General features: G+C 47.2%; 1 protein-coding gene across 1 annotated transcript in view; it reads left to right on the top strand.

Moving 5' to 3' along the window:
- LRRC40 (leucine rich repeat containing 40) overlaps positions 1-15,387 on the top strand; it is a 404,320-nt gene that overhangs the window by 140,788 nt on the left and 248,145 nt on the right. The window contains exon 6 of the mRNA XM_086953851.1: positions 5,310-5,452. Within this exon, the coding sequence (XP_086809977.1) occupies positions 5,310-5,452 (143 nt within the window). The remainder of the gene's footprint in view (positions 1-5,309; positions 5,453-15,387) is intronic.

Raw genomic sequence — 15,387 nt, 5'->3', positions numbered from 1 at the left:
AGAGGGTGAGGGGTGCAGAAAGAGGCAAAAGGGGTGCAGAAAGACGCAAGAGGGGTGCAGAAAGACGCAAGAGGGGTGCAGAAAGAGGCAAGAGGGGTGCAGAAAGAGGCAAGAGGGGAGCAGAAACAGGCAAGAGGTGCAGAGAGGAAAAGGGGTACAGAAAGAGGCAAAAGGGTTGCAGAAAGAAGCAAGCGAGGTACAGAAAGAGGCAAGAGGGGTGCAGAAAGAGGCAAGAGGGGTGCAAAAAGAGGCAAGAGGGGTGCAGAAAGAGGCAAGAGGTGCAGAAAGAGGCAAGAGGGGTGCAGAAAGAGTCAAGAGGGGTGCAGAAAGAGGCAAGAGGTGCAGAGAGGGTAAGGGGTGCAGAAAGAGGCAAGAGGGGTACAGAAAAAGTAAGAAAGGTGCAGAAAGAAGCAAGAGAAATGCAGAAGAAGGCAAGAGAGATGCAGAAACAAGCAAGAGTGGCTTGCACATCATTAGTACCAATCTAACTCCCACATTTAGCAAAAAGGAAGATGTGACCATTCTAGGTTTGTAAAGGGCCTTCCACTACGCCATACCACTTGTCCCTGCATTTTTGGTAATGTTTCAGCGATTTGAGATAGAAACAAGTTTTTTTTTGTTCAAATCTGCAGATTATGCTGCAGATATGAATTATGTGGAAAATGTATAATAGTGCAAAAAATGGTGCAGCCAAACAGTCACATAATTCCTGTGGCCCTGCTGATTCCTTTGACTATGTCCAGAAGTGCTCGTCAGTTGTTCCTACTTTATTTTGTCTCATTGAGTTTATAGTTTAGCTTCTATGGAAACAAGGAAGACTACACCTGAGGCTACAGCTCCACAGCACAGACTACAATACCACATAATTACTCTCCATAAGACATAATTCCCATACGCTAAATACCACATACTTTCTATCCACATAATTTCACTGTTGAACATACCTCATAATTTCACTACACACAGCATACATCCACTCCACTCCAAAAAACATTAGTAAACAACTTTTACATTTAAAACGCTGATAGCCTTTACTCTTCCAAATGTGAGACCTATTACATTGCAAATGCTTCTTTATCTAGTAGTCGCATTTGCGTGGCGGAGAAAGGGGGTTGGGCCTCCGACCAGCACTCAGGAATTCTGCTGCGTAGGACTTACAGGAGGGCTTCTTGGCCTCCAAAGTCCCTGAGGAGTAAAGTGGACTTCATCCCCTGAAAAGTACTTTGTCAGGAGGTGCATTTGCAGAATACTGGATAAAGAGGAGCGTGGCCTCCGAAGACCTATTGGCAATCCGACTTTGTGGGACTTACTGGAGGTTACAGGAGGGATAGTTGGCCCCGATGGACAGCCTTGGGGGCCAGCTACCCCTTGTTTTACCTCCTGCTCTGTGGGACTTACCGGATTGATAAGTTCTCTCAACAGGCCACCCCCCTTTGCACACCAATCTAAAATACGCTCCCTGGCACGCTCTTGGATGGGGATTAAAGTCCCCTTCACTGCTGGGGGCCCTTAGGGGCTAACTACCTACCTGATACCTGCAGTAAGCTCAAGATAGTTGGATTGCTGAGAGGTGAACACAGGCCACACCTCCTTTCTCCACCACTCTGCAAAGTGCCTCCTGGCGTACTGCTGCTCGGTGAATGAAGTCCACTTTAGTCCTGAGGTCCTCGGACACAAGAGAACCTCATCACCCCATCAGCAGTGCGCCCGGAGGTGCGTTTGCAGAGCGGTGTAAAAAGATGCGTGGCCTCGGACCACCTCTCAGCAATCCCACTGTGTGGGGCTTTTTGGAGGTACCTGGTGGGCTAGTTGGCCCCCAGGGACCCTGAGGATTCAAGGGGACTTAATCCAGAACGTGCCAGGAGGCTTGTTTGCACAGCGGTCGGGGCCGGGCCTCCGGCGAGATGCCAGCTTCTGATTTTTTTTATATTATTGTTAGAAGGGGACTCTGTGCCCCCCTTCTCTTAATATTTGATGTGCCCTGGAGACCCCATCCCCCAGAACCTGACCCATTTAATTTGTTTTTTTTTTAAATGGGTAGGGGGGTCGCGCGGCCCCCCTTCTGAGTCCGATTTCTGCCCAAGGGACCCCATTCCCCGGGGCATAGCCTTGTTTATTTTTAAATTATGTACACGGAAGGGGAGCCGCCTGGCCCCCTTTCCGTGGGCCACTTTTGGCCCCAGGGACTCCATCCCCTGGCCTTATTTATTTGTATTTTTTATAATTCATACGGGAGGGGGCCGTGTGACCCCCCTTCCCTAGGCCACTTTTGGCCTAGCCTCAACGTTGTGGACCGCGGGGAGCCCCAATCCACCCCCTGACATGCAGCTCCCCTTGTCCAAAAGCAATTTGGTTCGCTTCATGGATTTATATCAACATGTAACCACTGCTAGTTGAAATCTTTTAATCTTGGAATCTTTAACTCCTTGTGATGCCGGGTGCAACCGCAATTCCAAACATAAAATACAAAGTGGTCAAGATACGGTGCACACTTACTGCTGGTGCCGGCGTTTTGGGGGTGACCTTGTCCCTTACGTTTGATGAACAACCAAAAGAAGAGACGTGCCACACTCCCAGGTTTTTCAGATTTGCTTTTTATTACTTGCACAAAGCTACTTGCAGCTCATCCAAGTCCACTGATGCATTTCAACGTTGAAGTCTTTTTCAAAGTGGGTTCCATTTTTCAACAGAAGTCTCACTGGATATGCAGCTCCCACCAGGAAAAAAAGAGAATAAGCTCCAGCGCTTCTGTAATGTTTAGCCCCTGGGTAGGCCAGGCCCCTGGGGCATGATAAATGATGAATAGAAGGGGCTGCATGGGGCCCCCTCCTTGGGACCACCACCTCTTCCCCCGGGGTACTGTCTTTAATGTATGCGGGGCCTGCTCTGCCCCGGAGATTAACAATAATGCTGTGCGACGGGTTTGGGTCATGTGCTTGGCACAATAAAAAGGCTGCGGAATCCATTGTGTGCTCCTGAATGTTACTGTTGGAGAGTTGTTGACAATGTTAAATGCATGCAGCCACTGGCACACTAAAGGAGGCACCCGATCAGAAAATTATTTGGCGGTCACAATGGTGGCCGAAACGCGTCATGGACATGTAACAGCCAAATAAAGCACTTACTAACTTGGAGTCCGTATCCGACTATTTTTGGATAATAGATAGATAAATCCTGGATTGTATTCTATCTATCTATTTTCCCTCCCTTCCTCGGGGGTCTGTCAAAAAAGTGTTTTTCCAATGCAGCTGTAGTGTAGGAGGTGCACTATACAGTTACCCAACTAGGTAGTACTTACTAATTAGCCAGCAGAAAGTACTCTAGTTGGGAAGAGGTGTTGCATAAAATGTTGGCTTCTTGGATAAATACACAGGGCAGGATTCATTCTGATAGTGCTCATTTCACAGAAATGAAACATCAACGGGAAGCACTTACAGATCTAAACAAAGCAAGTGCCCACGTTGAAGCTCCACTTCTCTAAATTAGTAATCACCCGAACTTCGTACACATGGCCAAGGCAAAGCAAGTGAATGTTCTCTCCATTTATACTGAAACGTTATCTGTAATCTGTGAAGGAGGTGTTTGCATCCTTACTTTTCTTAAGCGTCATATCTCACGTAGTGTCTGTGAGGAGGGGGTTCTTTCTTGTTATTTTCTGCTAAGACCAGAGATCGTGTTCTAAAGTTTTAAAAACTAAAAGTTTGTAAACTTGCCTCAGTCATGCCCATTTGCTCGCTTCCCATATACATCAGTGGTATGCAACATCTTCCTGCCCTTTTCTCAGGACGACGGACGGGTTAATAAAAGGCCCCATGAGCGCTTTAACTGCCGATATTGGAGACATGGTCTTGATGCCGAGGAATACGATTGCTTCTCCACCAAACAAAGAAGTACTTACTTCTGTAATATATAAACTATCCAAGTGTGTTTTCTCTGCCGTTCCACCTTGTGAAGTTCTCTTGAAAGTGCTTGAGCAACAATCACCTTGGCAAAGTTACAGACACACAAGGTCACTACATACATTTTCCTCTACCTTCTTTACACAGCTGTAGTTTAGGAGATGCGCTATACATTTACCCAGTGGGGTAGCACTTACTAGTTCGCCAGTAGAGAGTACTCCAGTTGGGAAAAGGTGTTGCACAAAACGGTGGCCTCTTCTTGGAAAAATATGGTGGGCTGTATTCATTCTGACAAGATGCTCATTTCGCAAAAATTAAATCTCAACAGGTTACAGTTGGGAAATAAAATTTTAAAAAACTGTTGAAATTCAATGAAAAAAACAAAGGTTACAGGCACATTATAGTTAGGAAATAGAATTACAAAATATTTAGAAATTCACTGACAGGGACGTTAAAGATGGGAAATAGAATTTAAAAACCTTACAAATTCTCCCAAAAAACCTTCTATGCTCAACCCTACATGTTAGCCTACTATTTTCTTTTGGAATCGAAAGTGCCTTGCTCTTTCTCTCTCTCTAGTTTGCATCAGGAGGAATCTTCCTGTCTTTCAAAATATTTCCTCCCAGACAGTTTCAGACATTGCCATGACATAAACATATATTTACATGACTAGTATTGCCGTGAGGCAGTTCCTCTTTTAATATGCCATCTATTACGTTATGCCCATGCATTGCTGCTGCATGCAAGGATAATAACTATCCAAGATTTATCATCATAGACCCATAAAGGCACATATAGCGTATGGAATGTATTGCAATTTTGTGAACAGTTAGTTTCACTGCCTTTCTGCAATTTACAATGCTATCTCTTACTGTTCTTACTCACACTAAACTTTGCACCGATTGGAGTTGGCTGGGCTGGCAAACGAGTTATGTAAATAACAAGTAGTTGTTCCTCCCTGATCAGAGGGCTGACTGCAATCCTGTCTAGTAGATGACCAGACACTGGATCTACACTTCTCTCTCTCTCTTCCTTTATCTCTCCTCATTTTGCTCAACAATCTCTTTTCTGTCTTTCTTTCTCTTTCATCTCTCTTTCTCCCTCTTTTTATCCTTTCCTCTTCCAGTTTTCCCAGTGTCTGGCTTGAACATGTGGTTTGTCAAAAAACAGATTCGTTAGTATCCCAGGACCTGTGACATAAGGACCTTAAATATGATAAAGGTGCACTAACTGAACTCAAGAATGATACTTCCATTCTAATCCGAATGTTTGTAAAATTACTTTGTACACTTTAACGTTTACTGCCCCATTTCTGCGTAGATTACAATATATACAGGAGAGATTGAAGAAACAGTTATACACGTTTGTTTGCCACTTCATCATTTCACATAAAACCTTTTCTTGCTACAGGTTTAAGGCAGTTGGATTGCACTTCAAATCTTTTGGAAACCATACCACCTGAACTGGCCGGCATGGAATCTTTAGAACAGTTGTATTTAAGGCACAATAAACTATGTTATCTACCAGAACTTCCTGCCTGCAAATTGCTGAAGGTATAGTAGTTATATATCAAATCAAATAAACCTTTGCATCTTTGGGTTTATGCGCACTAAAAGACCTACAATAGACCAGCAGAAAAAAACTAAAATTTTGTTTATCACAAATACAAATAAACAAAGTATTTTTTTCAGTTGTGAACTAAGCTAAGAAGATGTAGCTCATGAATGGTGATCTAGCCAGTAGTTCAAGAGTTGGGGCATTAATGATTTTTTTCTTTCTTTGCAAAACCAGGTTGGTAGGCTGAGACATTAATTGCACAGATTTGGGTTTATCAGAATATTTTCCAGAGCATTGTTGGACTAATCAGTATAAACTGACTAACTAATTCAGCTCAAAATCATTCTATGATCTAGTATGCATAATGAGTGCTCTTCAAAAAACAGTAGTGCATTAGCTTCTGGGTAGTGTGTAGTGCTTTCTCATAAGGTTCTCCATAGGATCCAGTGCTTTTTAAACCTAGTCGATGATTAAGAAACATATGTGAAGAGAATGGTTTTCATATTTGCTGATGACATACACACATGCCTCCCCCTCTCCCTTCGCCACTTAGTATGGTAGCAAACAGAGAGCAACATGAATTAATATTATCAATGTGTTTTTACTTAATTCTCTCTGCCACAGACTTAATCCATGCCAGAAGCTGCAGTGCTTTATTGATTTAATATCTGAGTAGATCCTAGTACTCCCACTTGAGCCTAAAACCTCAAATTGTTCTAATGTATTTTCACAGCCCTGGGCATCCCCCCGTCCCCTGTAATGATTAAATCACGAATCTTAAGGAATCAATTTTCTGTTTGATTACTAACAAAATGCACAAGGCTTGCTGCAACAACAAAAATATTTGGGTAAAAGTTTCAAGCTGCTTCATTCGTAAGAACCAGTGCCGACAACAGTAACACCTCAACCTACCTCGAGATACCGGATGGGTCTGCTCTTAGGTCATGTTAAGTCTTTGCTTTACAGGAGGGTCAAGCTTTGTGATAATGGTGCTGCCTTTCTTCTTTTTTTTTTTTTTGCATTTCTTTGTTGCGTTAAGAGCATAAAACACAAAAACATCCCAGTTAGAGTCCCGACAACATTCCCGCTCTATCCTCACAGCTATCACTGTAGCAATATATACAATAAGCACATTTACACACCCTCACTTGGACAACCCCTCCCAAACCAGACCCCGCACCAGAGAGGGCAGTTACTTCATATGTGTACAATAGCCCTGCAATCAGCAACAAACCCCAACTGTTCTATAGCCGTTCTACACACCACACCATCCCAATCCAAACCCAGCCAAGAACACGACACCCCAGCTTTTGGCACCCCGTTTTATGAATACCATAGAAAAACTTGAAAGGGTATAAAACAAGGTATCTAAGGGGTCGCGTCTCATCTTTCTCCTTCATATTCCTCAAATGTAGACAACATAGCTCGTTACAACCTGCCCAGAACTGCCCCCTCTCCCCCCGGCATGATTCTGCCAGGACATCAGATTCAGCCCTAGCCTATTTTAACATGTGGCGTCAGCACTTCATTTCTGGGACCACTGGAGACTTCCTCGCCACAGCTAGTTGCCGCTCACATATGATAAACATCGGGTCAAGAAACCTCTGAAGGGATTTATTCCCCTGCACCTAATGCCTAGCAAGCAAGATTCAGGGGTGGCCAACACAATATAGTTATACAGATATCTCCTTCCACGCACACCCAACCACTGGGCACTCTCACACCATATAAAGAAAACCCGTCTCAAGAACCCCGCAGCAGGGCACCCAAAACTTTTGTTGGGATACACACATATGCGATGCGGTGTGGTGTGAGATACAACTGATGCAAATAGTTAAATTGGGGAAAGTGAAAGCTGTGATCCTGAGAGCCTCCTACCCCCTATCCATGTCATGTTAAGAAATGGGACAGAGGGGGAACAAGCAGAACTTGGTCTAGTTCTCCCTGAGGCCCCACATCTCCCTAAAAGCATTCAATCAGTCCATCACTGTCGGAAGAAAATCCCACACCTCCTGCAGATAAACCAGAAGATTGTCAGCATATATGTGATGAGCCGCAATCGCCTCAATTCCCCATTGACTCGTCGACATGCGCAGCTGACACGCTAACTGTTCCATGGCTAAGGCAGATATCAACGGTGACAGAGAGCAGCCTTGTCTGGGGCACAGTGGATATCAAACTTGTCAGATATCAGCTGCCCCGCTTGACTCTCACCTTGGCTGCCTATAAAGGTCAGAATCCAGCCCAGGTTTCCTGGACCAACATGCATCTCCTCTAGCATCACAAACAAACAGTCCCATCCCAAAGTATCAAAAGCTTTTCAATATCCAGCGGCATCGCCACAGGCATCACCATGTCCGCCCGATCAACCGAAGAAGCCGACGTATATTAAGGAAGGTGTTACTCCCTAGGATAAACCCACTCTGATCCACATGAACCAAAGTACCAAGTATAGAGAGGAATCAATTTACGAGGTCCTTCCACAGTATCTTGTAGTCAAGCTTCAGCAGCAACATTGGCTGATAGGGCAGAAAATTCAAGGAGTCCCTGCGTGGTTTGGACAGCACCACTATGAGGGCCTCATGCATCATATCCGGGAGGTGGCCTTGTTCCCACGCTTCATTAAAGACCACAGCAGCTTTGGAGCCAGGGTCGCACTATAGACTGCCGAGTATTCTATGGGATGGCCGTCTGTACCTGAAGTCTAAGTTGTGAGCACTTTGGTAGATAGCCATACAGATCTCCTCTAACTGGAGAGGCTCGTCCAAGTCAGACCTCTACTTTGGATTCAGGTGATGAGTAGCATTCCCCGTAGATAACCATGTAGTGTGAGTCCCGAGGGACTTGGCACTGAGGCAGATGGTGATTAAAAAAACAAAACACAAAGGCATCATTAATATCCGTTTGAGTATTCAAGACGGTGCCCCTATCCAATCGAATATCCATAGAGGGGGCAACAATTGGTCTGTATGAACTGGCCATGCGACCATTCTATTGGCTTGTTTTCCCTTGCCATGTATTAGAGCCAGATAATGCTTGTAATCAAGTCTCCCCAATCAAGTCATTAATTCCCGGTGCTCTGCTCATACCTGGTGTAACTGCAACCCTCTCAGAACAAAACACCAAAAATAAAATCTGTTGAACCGGAGATATGCAATTTTAAAGGTTTGTGAAAACAATTTTTAGAAGCACAAAGTGCCAGCTGTGGTTACCTGGTTGCACCAGACCGGGACGAAGACATTTAGGCCAACTGCAATGGAGTGCAGACCTTATACAGAGACCAAGTTAGGCCAGCTGCATAAGGTACGTTAAATCCAGGTTGCGAGCAATGTACGGTCCAGCGTCAAGGATGCATGCGCATCGTCGACTGTGGGGTCCTGCGTTGAGGATGAGTCGTGCAGCAACCATCTCATCGACATCAAGAGCGAGGAATGGTCTGACAGCGTGCTCACCTGATAATCTGTATGGAGTATCAAGGTGCTGATTGATTCACTACACAGTACAAGGTCCAGTTCAGTGTGGACATCGTGCACCGGTGAATAAATTGAGAATTTTCTTTCTTTCGGGTGCTGGAGGTGCAACATATAGCATACTCTGTGACTAGTCAGCCAGTCCCGAAAATGTTGTGTGCTTCTGCAGCAGGCCGACCTCTAACAGCGGGACTGAGTGGTGTGAGAAAGTGCCCTCTTTCTGCATGGTTGCCCTCACTTTTTGCTGAAATGCTGAAGTGAAGATTTGACATGGCACACTCTGTGTGCCATGCCTTCAACCCACTGCCCTGGCCTAGGTCAGTCACCCCTCTAGCTGGGTGCACTATACCAGAGGTGAGGATTCAGGTACATGAGCCCTGTACCCCTACAGTGTCTAAGACATTGTAAGTACAAGGCTGCCAATAAGAGTATATGGTGCTAGGAGTTTATCATTACAAAGTCCACAGCACCATAATGGCTACACTGAAAACTGAGAAGTTTGGTATCATTCTTCTCAGCACATTAAACCCACACTGATGCCAGGGTGGTGTTTAAAGAAAAATGCACAAAGAGGGCCTCTTGGAGATGCCCCCTGAAAACTAACCTACCAGTAGTGTCCAGGCTAGGTGGTTGCTTTCAGCTGCCACCACCAGACATGTTTCTGGATCCTTTGGTAGAGAGCCTGCTGCTCTCTGGGGCCTGAAACTATGCACATCCTGGGACTAGGTGCCAAGCCTTCTCCCCCAGGATGGGCAGGGTTCACGAAGGGGAAGCTTCAAAGTCTTGCCGCCTTTGTGAGCTTCCCCAGACCCCTTGCTGCTCTCAGCAACTGGTCCCCACTGGTTCTGTCCCCCAATTTGGGTGAGAGAACCGGCAGGAAAAGCAAGTTGGGAATAGAGGTGTGCCCACCTCTGCCAATCCACCCCTCAGGTGGGGGAGGCGAGGTGAAGCACAACTCTGTCTACGCAATCTTGAAGTTGGGGGGGACTCAGCCAACCCCTCCCACTGGAGGGTGACCTAATAGGGGATGTACCCACCCCAGGGAAGGGACCCATTGGTCCCTACCTTTTACCTACTTGTAACACCACTAAATCTAGTATTTAGGGGCACCACTGATCCTTGTTTCCTCAGACAAGAAGAATCTACAAGAAGGACCGAACAGCCGTACTGCAGCAAACAATAGGAAGACGCCCACTGATTTGGCCGGCCCCCGGCCTGTCTACCCCTCAAACCTGCTCTTGCGAAATCCCGGGGTGTCCTGCAGCCAGCAACCTCGAAAACCACAGAGGACCTGCCTGCCTTGAACCCCAAAGACTTTGTCTCCTGTGAACACCAGATTTGTTCATCTGCAACCTCTGGCCCCAGCCAGAAACCGCACTTCCGCACCACTCTGCACCCTCCGTCCACAGCCCGAGCTCAAGTGGGCAAACACCACAACGAGGTCCCCCCCAGCGACCCTCACCCGAGATCCGTCGACCCCTGACCTGCCTCAAGCCTCCAGCCAACGCCTGGAGCCTAAATCCAGAAGATCCCCCCAACTGCGACCAGGAGCCAACCCCAAAAAGGCAACCCTGCTCATGACGCCCCACGGCCTTGTGTGCCTGAACCAACGGTGCCTAACCAGCCCCTAAATTCACAACTTACCTCTCAAAGTGGTGGTCGCACCCAGAAGAGCTTCGTCCCCAAGCCTGCAGTGCCTTTGAAAACCGGAGGTTCCCCATTGAAAACAACAGGGTGCCCAACGTCTAAACAGCACCCTGCACCCGGCCGCCCTAGTGCCGATGAGGATGCATCTTCGGTGCTACTTTGTTTCCCCATTTGCCCTGAGCTTAAGTGCAGGAGCTTTGCTCCCACAACCAAGTGACATGCTCGTCAGCAGCCAGCACTCTGCACCTGGCTGCCCTAGTGCCACTGAGGGTGTAACGAGAGTGCATCCTTGACCCTGGGGGACCCCTAAGTCTACCCTCAGAACCTCAACTCCCACTACCAAATACTTACATTTAAACCGATAACACTATTTTCCTCCATAGGATAACATTGACTGAGTGGAGTTTGAAAACATAAAGAAATTCTTTAAAATTGCACCATCTAAAAAAAGGTTTTAATTACCTGTTTGCAAGAAATGTCCCAGAGTAGTAACCAGATATATTACTCTGGGTAAGAAAAGTAATCTCAAAAGTAATTTACCTGTAATTTTACTGAAAAGCCCATTCAAGTCTATGTACTGTATTTACAAAGTATTTCATATCTCTGGAACCATACTGTAGGTCAAAACAAAGTGCTTATTCTATTACAAATCCAAACTGTATTACAACTGCATATTTACTACAAAGTACTTCTGCGCCAGGCTTGCTTGGTTCGAGAAAATAAAATAACAAAAAGAATATTTTAATACAAAAACAATTGGTCTGAAGTTTAGTCTTTGAGTGTGTGAATTTGTTTGCTGGCAGAGTGTGTACAACAAATGCTTAACACTGCCCACTGATACTGCCTTACTGCTCGACCACACTACCACAAATGGAGAGTGAGGTGCATACTTTTCCTCTATCTACCTTTGGAGATCCACTGAACTCTGTGCACACTATACCTCACTTTGGTATAGTATATACAGATGCAAAAGAAACAATTGATGGACGGAATGCTGGACAATGTAAACATTCACCCCCAGTCACAACGATCTGGGTTTAATCCATCATTCTTTTCCTCACCACACCACCCCAGTTTGGGCCCAGCCATATGCGAATCAGTCCTTATGGGAACAGTCCAACCTGAACTGCCAAGCCAGGTCCTCCCTGGACCGGAAACAAGCATCCGGGCTGGACTGTTCCCATGGGGCACAGGGTCAGGACTGATTTGCATATAACTGGGTCCAAACTGGATTGGCATGGTGACCAAAAGAACCGATGGATTTTGGCCCAGATCTCTGTACTGGGGTGAATGTATGACATTGTTCTGCATTCTGTCCATCAATTGTTCTTTTTGCATTTGTCACCCCGAGTGGGGAGGGTATGGCCAGACGGGGGTCCCATGCTCTCCATGCCACTGGAGTCAAGCTATCCTGGCTGATGAGGGCTGAACGCCCGATACTGGTCCTAGGATGCTTGTTTCCAGTCCAGGGAGGACTTAGCCTGGCAGTTATGGCTGGACTGTTCCCATGGGGCACAGGCTCAAGACTGATTTGCATATGGCTGGGTCCAAACTGGAATGGCATGGTGAGCAAAACAAAATGATGGATTTAGGCCCAGATCTCTGTAATGGGGTGAATGTATGACATTGTTCTGCATTCTGTCCATCGATTGTTCATTTTGCGTGGTATATACGGAGCCAGCTTCCTAAAAGTGGTCTCTCTGCAAATCCGGCATGCAGTTTAAGTCCCCATCCCGTATAGTGGAGGTGTGGGGTCTCACAACAAAGTTGCACTTAGGAGGTCCATGAAAGCGGAGTGCTCAGTGTTAGGAGCATACATAGGCAAGAGTGGCCTACTGTCCAAATGCCCCTCCACCGCAACATATCTTCCCTCTAACTCTACCATGTGAGACTCTTGCACAAACTGAACCGTGGGGGACATCAAGGCCAGTACCTCCTTTGCATAGTCCTAGACCCTGGTTCCATACCCCTGACCCCTCATTTCAAGTGGCGCTGGTGTAGTTCTGTATGTTAGGGGGCGTCTCCTGTAGGAATGCCGCGTGTGTGTCTTTGCTTAAGGTAAGTGTGAATGCGGTATCGCTTGACCGGAGTGGCCATGCCCCTCACATTCCAGGTCCAGAGGTTGTACTGTGGAGTCCCATTCCTATCAGTGGGGGCAACTGTCGTGTTTAGTGTCATTTGGAAGGCGGAGGTCGCACTCCACCCGCACCGCAACACTCCGCAGGAAGCCCTCCAATTCCACCCCACAGTTAATAGGCGAGGAACAATAGTGAGCCTGAGTACCAGGACAGTGTGGATGGGAAACTCCAATACCCAACTAAAAACCCAAGCAACTACAAACCCCCTCCTTCTACTGGCAGAGGAAACCCCCAATGCCACGCCACTTGTATACAGAAACAGCATTGAAACAACAACACATACCAATGAAGGACTCATGTCCATTATGGTAGTTGAGGTCCATGTGAGGCAACAGTCATTGGCATTCAGCCCTCTAGCCCGCCCATGTGTCAAATGCCCATCTTCCATCCCCCTTCCCCTCCTTCAAACGCCTCTAAAAGTAAGAGCAGTCAAAGACAGACGGGTCCATCACCCGTGCGAGGCAGAGGTTCTTCAGAGCAAGTCATTTGCCAGCGGCGGTGTCCGCACCAGACCATGAGACCCATCGCTGGCGGAGACCACAGTCTCACTAGAGTCTGAGTCTAAGATGGAACCTGTTTTCAGGACCCCTAAGGAGTTGCGGGTGTGCATCAACACTTCCTTTTCCACTAGTGCACGTTCTTTAGCCACCTGCTCAGACGAGGGTTTGTTACACGATCTTCTGGAACACCGATTATTCGGATGTGGGGTCAGTCCCTCCTCTGAGCCCTGGGTCAGTGCCGGCCAGTCCGCCAGACCCTTGGCTTGCAACTAGGTCCAAACCTGCTCAGGAGTTAGAAAGAAGTGCTGAAATCCCAATCAATCACCGTAATTTTGGCTGGGAACAAAATACCGTACTTAATCCCTAAGCTCCGCAGCTGAGTCTTCACAGCACCATGGAACCTCCGCTGTAAAATCTGGATTTGCTTTGATGATGTTACCTTCAAACTGCCTGGGACCCTTTTTTTCGGAAAAGCTGGAGAAGCAATTCTCGGTCTCGGACTTAACAATTACTGCCTGCAGTTGCGCCCAAGGTATGGGAGGTTGTCCCAGCAGTTGGTGAACCCGTTGATTCATAAAGAATTTCAGAACCCTGTTAGCCAGTACCGTATCTATCAACCATTTGGAAGTGCTGAATGTTTAAGCCTTCGGAGCTCTCCTGGAACCCCATGAAGCAAACATTAATGCACCGCGAGCGACCCTCAACATCCGCCACCCTCCGCTGCAGGGGATGTCAGCTCTCATCCCTCACACCAACCCTCTCTGCCAGCCAAAGATAATTGGCTTGTAGCAGCCCAACGTGCAAGGATCTGCATCTATTTTCGATTCCAATTTAGTTTTTGTGTTCAAGTTCACCTGTAGAATCCTTTCAAACTGGCTTGAATGTTCATCTATTGTGACCTGGAGGTTTCACCACCCCCTCAGCCGGTTCCGTATCCTGGGAACAGGGCGTCCCATCAGTTTGGGAGGAAATCTTAGGCTACTGTGGTTTCACTGTCCTTACAGACCATGGCAGGGTCCTGGCAATCACAGGCCTCAGCTGCTGAAGCACAGACGGTGGGTCCTCCCAGGTACTCCTAGGGCCACGAATTAGCCACGAATTAGCCCATTTTCCCTTGCATACCAAAAGCGATTTTACCAGTCACTATGGGCCACTCTGCAAGAGTGGCTCCTCTCAGCCACCAGCTTCTCAAACTATTCTCAGGGAGCACTAACAATTGGTCTATCAGAGCAGGAGTGACAAGGGGCACCTTATACCTTCAAGCCATCAAATGAGTTACACCAGAACAACAGCAATCTGTGCCGCTCAGGACTCCAGAACCATCCCCCGGCGCTGGGCATGTCACTTCGCCGACAACCATGCATGGCCTGGATCCCCCCTCACAAGGCCCACTCTTTACGGGCCCCCAGTTAACAGCCCAGCATAAGCTGAGTACTTTGTTGTGGACTCTTCAGTCGAAACTCCACAATTAGGGCCCAGGCTCACCCCAAACCCAGTAATCCAGTTACGGAGGTGGAGGCCGAAAGGGCAGCAACACCGATTTCCACAGGCTGGGGCTTGCAATACAAAATGCCCCACTTGTCGCTCCTCCTCTGCAGTTCCTCCGGGTCCAGTCTACAGCTTTGGAGAGTGAGACGCACTGGGCCTGATCATCATCATCTCCGCCACTCCCTGCTCTCAAGGCGACAGGGTAGGTACGTCTGTCTTGCTCTTTCAGTGGACTTGCGGGCAGGTGACCAGGGCCCATGGAGCCGTTGTGTGCGTTTGTGCCTCCCAGCTCTTCTGAAGGTGCACCCTTGACCAGGAGACACTTCACGGTGACAGTCCAGACAGAGCCTCCCCACGTCACAGGCAGCACTGCCACATCATTTCAGCAGCTGGGATGAGCATGGGCACAGAGGATGCAGTCGGATTTAGCCGGTGCAGGCTGGAGCTCATTCTGTGAAGACTGCTCTGGCTACCATCTTGACCATGCCTCCACTGGTTCCTGCCTTTCTTGAAGGGCAGGGCTAATTAGACAGCATGTTCCTGTTGGACATCTTTTATCTTCAGTCCCATGATTGCATGAAACCTGCTGCTCAATAGAGGTCTACAGAGTCTCCTTTGCAGACTGTATTGCCATAATTCTGACTGTGAAAAGAAAGTAAACCTTATTCTGGAACACAAACATTGTTTT

Source organism: Lissotriton vulgaris, chromosome 1_1, assembly GCF_964263255.1.
Source record: "Lissotriton vulgaris chromosome 1_1, aLisVul1.2, whole genome shotgun sequence".
Lineage (NCBI taxonomy): Eukaryota > Metazoa > Chordata > Amphibia > Caudata > Salamandridae > Lissotriton > Lissotriton vulgaris.
This window is presented reverse-complemented; position numbering and strand designations above follow the sequence as displayed.